At 50.9% G+C, this 4529-nt stretch overlaps 1 protein-coding gene across 1 annotated transcript in view; it reads left to right on the top strand.

The window, feature by feature from the left end:
* Positions 1 to 2141: 2141 nt before the first annotated feature.
* The window catches only part of TMF1 (TATA element modulatory factor 1), a 35430-nt gene continuing 33042 nt past the window's right edge, over positions 2142 to 4529 (top strand). The window contains exon 1 of the mRNA XM_048857374.2: positions 2142 to 2392. Coding sequence (XP_048713331.1) covers positions 2251 to 2392 — 142 coding nt within the window. The 5' untranslated portion in view covers positions 2142 to 2250. The remainder of the gene's footprint in view (positions 2393 to 4529) is intronic.

Here is a 4529-nt window from a genome sequence, read left to right as displayed (position 1 = left end):
CTTGTTCTGCAGTATGTCAATGGGAATTCAGGACAATATGTGACCATAAGTAAGAGAGGTAAAAACATAGGATGATGGGGTATCACTTCGTCAATTAAAAGAGCTGTTTCTGTTACCATAATGGGTACAAAAGGTGAGAGAGTGAGTCATCTGTGCACAAATTAACTCAAATGGATCTGAAATCTGTTATTTTATTTGATACATACCTTCCTTTCTCTTCTTAAAACATTTTCTCCCATCCCAGATTTTAGAGATGTATAAGGTATATATTGTTTGTTTAGGTTGGATGTTAGGAAAAAAAATTTCACTAGGCGGGTGGTGAAGCCCTGGAATGGGTTACCTAGGGAGGCGGTGGAATCTCCTTCCTTAGAGGTTTTCAAGGTCAGGCTTGGCAAAGCCTTGGCTGGGATGATTTAGTTGGGGATTGGTCCAGCTTTGAGCAGGAGTTTGGACCAGAGTCCCTTCCAACCCTGATATTCTATGATTCTAAGTAGAAAGAACCTGAAGACCATACACACTGAAAACACTGACATGAACATGTCTTGCAAAATATGGTTGCATTTACAACCATTTTAAACATTAAAATTAAAGCTGGCTGAAATATTTTTAAATATGGGACTTAGATGAAAAATTTCATAAATCTTTACCAGTTTTGATAAGTTGTAGTCAAAAGAGAGAGAGAACTATTTTTAGCTATTTGAGTAAATTACTTCGAATAGTATGTCATTCTTAGAACTATAGAGACTAACAAATTTATTTGAGCATAAGCATCCGATGAAGTGAGCTGTAGCTCACGAAAGCTTATGCTCAAATAAATTGGTTAGTCTCTAAGGTGCCACAAGTACTCCTTTTCTTTTTGCGAATACAGACTAACACGGCTGTTCCTCTGAAACCTGTCATTCTTAGAATTGACACTTTCTAAAAATTGACACACCTTTCTAAATAAGAAGTAGGTCCAGCTTCCCTGCTTTCATGATTCTTATAGTAAATAAACAAAGACCAATTGCCCTCATATGAAAAAATGCCCTTTCTGTACTCCTGATCAAAATAATCAAATATCCAGTCTAAATTTTCCTGGCCTTTTGGAGTTGTATTGCCAATTCCAAGCATTCAAAAATCAGCAGTCAGGCTGCAAAAAACATGCTTTTATTTAAAAATAAATAAATAAATTGCCTTTTGGCATTTTGTGTCTGTAGCATATAGTGGGTTCGGGTATTTAGATTCTCTCCTCCGTCCCCCGCAAGCACCTGCAGTAGAAGCTTGCCCTTTTTTAAAAGTGAGAGTAATCGCTCCTGTAGAAATCAGAGGGGTATCCCTGTTAGTCTGTATCAGCAAAAACAATGAGGAGTCCTTGTGGCACCTCAGAGACTAACAAATTTATTTGGGCATAAGTTTCTGTGGGCTAAAACCCACTTCATCCGAGGAAGCTTTTGTGGGCTAAAACCCACTTCAGCAGTTGCATGCACCTGATGAAGTGGGTTTTTGCCCCTGAAAGCTTCTGCCCAAATACATTCGTTAATCTCTCAGATGCCCCAAGTATTCCTCGTTGTTTTTCCTGTAGGAATGAGGACGGAAGAAATACACCGAAGGTGCGATCGCTATCTTGGTATCCTCGCTGCTACCTGCCCCATCCTTGCATCTGCCATTGCCCAGTCATGGCCGGGGGCCGGGTCCTGGAAGATAGGGTGACCAGACAGCCGGTGTGAAAAATCAGGACCCGTCCCCCCCCAGTGCAGGAGACGGGAGGAAGAATTGCACGTATAAGACAAAGCCCCTAGTAGCAGGAGCTGTGGTCCCTCGCCCTGACCGGGCCCAAGGCGGACCTGAGACGATCAGGATTGGGAACGTCTCGCGTGAGAGCGAGGCCGCGACCTTGCCGTCCGCCATGACACATACCCAGGCGGAAGTGAGGCGGGTCCCGAGGCGGAAGTCGCTCGAGCTGCAGGAAGGAGTTGTGTTGTGCCGCGGTAGCTATGGCGGCGGCAAGACTCGCAGTCACATGACCCCCCCCCGGGCACCTGCCGGCTGAGGCGCCGAGTGAGCCTGCGCTGGGTTTGCTGGCGAGTTTGCGACGTGGAGGTGCGCCACGTGCGCATGCGCGGGGCCCTCCCTCGGGCTAGGGGTGGTGCCGCCGGCCTCACGCCCGTGGCTGCTGCGCCCCGCGCCCTGCCGCGGACCGAGGGCCCCGCGCGCCGCGTTCCCCGCCTGGCCGCGGCGCCCCCGGGCTCCGGGACCGAGCCGGGCGGGGGCATGAGCTGGTTCAACGCCTCCCAGCTCTCGAGCTTCGCCAAGCAGGCGCTGTCGCAGGCCCAGAAATCCATCGACAGGGTGCTGGACATCCAGGCCGAGGAGAGCCCCTGGGCCCAGCCCGTCATCCCCGACCACGGCGGCGGTAGGTGTGTGCGAGCGGCCGCGCCCGGGGCCGACCCCGCCGGGCCGCGCCCCCTCAGCGGGGTGTCCGGGCCGCGCCCGGGGGTCACCCCACTGTCCACTGGTCCCCCGCTGTGCTGTGCCGTGCCCCTCATCGGGGTGTCTGAGCTGGGCAGGGAGCGTCAGGCGCCCTCTCTGAGCGCCCTGGGGTAACCCTGCTGTCCCCGGCCCCGTGCTCTGCTGTGCCCATCCCTGTGGTGTCTGACCTGGGCGTGCAGTGCGGGGCGCCATGGAGTAACCCCACTGTTCTCTGGTACCCCGCTGTGCTGTGCCCTTCACCGGGGCGTCTGAACTGGGCAGGGAGCGCAGGACGACCTCTCTGAGCGCCCTGCAGTAACCCCGCTGTCCCTGGTCCCCTGCTTTGCTGTGCCTGTCACCGGGGCGTCAGAACTAGGCAGGCAGCGCAGGGTGCCCTGGGGTAACCCTACTGTCCCCTGGTCCCCGCTGTGCTGTGCCCATCACCAGGGTGTCTGGACTGGGCAGGCAGTGTGGAGCGTCTTCTCTGAGTGCCCTGGGGTAGCACATTGACCCATGTGCTACCCATGCACTGCTCTGCCCATCACCTTGGTATCTGAACTGGGAAGACAAGGGTGGGGTGCCTTGTCTGACTGCACTGTGGTGACACACTGTCCCCGATACCCACATGCTGCTGTGATTATCACCTTGGTGTCTGAACTGGGCAGGCAGTTTGGGGAACCCTGTCTGAGTGCATTGGAGCAATGCCCCACTTTTCCCCTTGTACCCAGGTGCTGCTGAGCTCATGCTTGCTCGCAAGGGGCTTGTTGGTGTAGAAGACATAGAAAATGATATGGTCTCTGCTCTGAGATGCTTACAGTCTAGGCCAGTGGTTTTCAACCTGTGGTCTGTGGACCCTTGGGGGCCTGCAAACTATGTCTAAGGGTTCTGTCATTACCATAGAACAGTGATTTTCAATCTTAGACTTTGGGTATGTATCTACACTACCCGCTGGATCGGTGGGCAGCGATCGATCCAGCGGGGGTTGATTTATCGCATCTAGTCTAGACGCGATAAATTGATCCCACGAGCGCTCTTCCGTTGACTCCTGTACTCCGCCACCGCGAGAGGCGCAGGCAGAGTCGACGGGGGGAGCGGCAGCAGTCGACTCACCGTAGTGAAGACACCATGGTGGGTAGATCTAAGTATGTTGACTTTAGCTACGTTATTCACATAGCTGAAGTTGCGTAACTTAGATCGATATCTCCCCTCCCACCCAGTGTAGACCAGGGCTATGTCTAAGATTTCCAAAAGGGTCTGCACTTCCTTTCAAAATTTTTCGGGAATGGGAAAAAAGTTTGAAAACCACTGATCTAGGCAGCAGCACAGAGGTAGGTGCTGTGTGAAGGCCAGGTTCTGCCTACCAGTGTTCGCACTTGTAGTGAGTGGTGTTTGAGGACAGAACATGACCCTCTGGCAGAACCATCTGCTGTCATATTTATTGTTGTGGAGGTGTTGAGGAGACTGCCTTGAAAACAAGATTTTTTTCTGCCTCTTTCACAACTTCTTCTGTATTTTTTTTCCCAACACTTTACAATTATATAACCCCAGTGGAGGTATTCAAAGCTCTTTGCAAACAATTACTTAAGCTTCCTAATATGTTTACCATATTACAGGTGAAGGAAAATAGGCACAAAGAGGTCTAGCGCTTTCCCCAAAGGTGTAAAATGAGGAATTGCTGGAACTGATATTAGTCTTTTTTTCCTCTACTCCAATTGATGACTGACAATAATACTCCCAATGTTGAATAATGTTAATATGCTTATGCCTTGAGGATAAACTTTTAATTCATGTACTCAAGAAACTTGTTAATTCATTGTTGCTCAATGAGTATGACAGGTGTGAAGAGAGAAATGTCTAAGGGATGTCTACACTACCTGTCGGATTGGCAGGCAGTGATCGATCCACCAGGGGTCAATTTATTGCGTCTAGTCTAAACGCGATAAATCGACCCCCCAAGCGCTCTCTCGTCAACTCCTGTACTCCACTGCCGCGAGAGGCGGAATCGACGGGGGAGCGGCAGTAGTCGACTCACCGCGGTGAGGACACCACGGTAAGTCAATCTAAGTGCGTTGACTTCAGCT

This window comes from Caretta caretta, chromosome 7 (genome assembly GCF_965140235.1).
Source record: "Caretta caretta isolate rCarCar2 chromosome 7, rCarCar1.hap1, whole genome shotgun sequence".
Lineage (NCBI taxonomy): Eukaryota > Metazoa > Chordata > Testudines > Cheloniidae > Caretta > Caretta caretta.
This window is presented reverse-complemented; position numbering and strand designations above follow the sequence as displayed.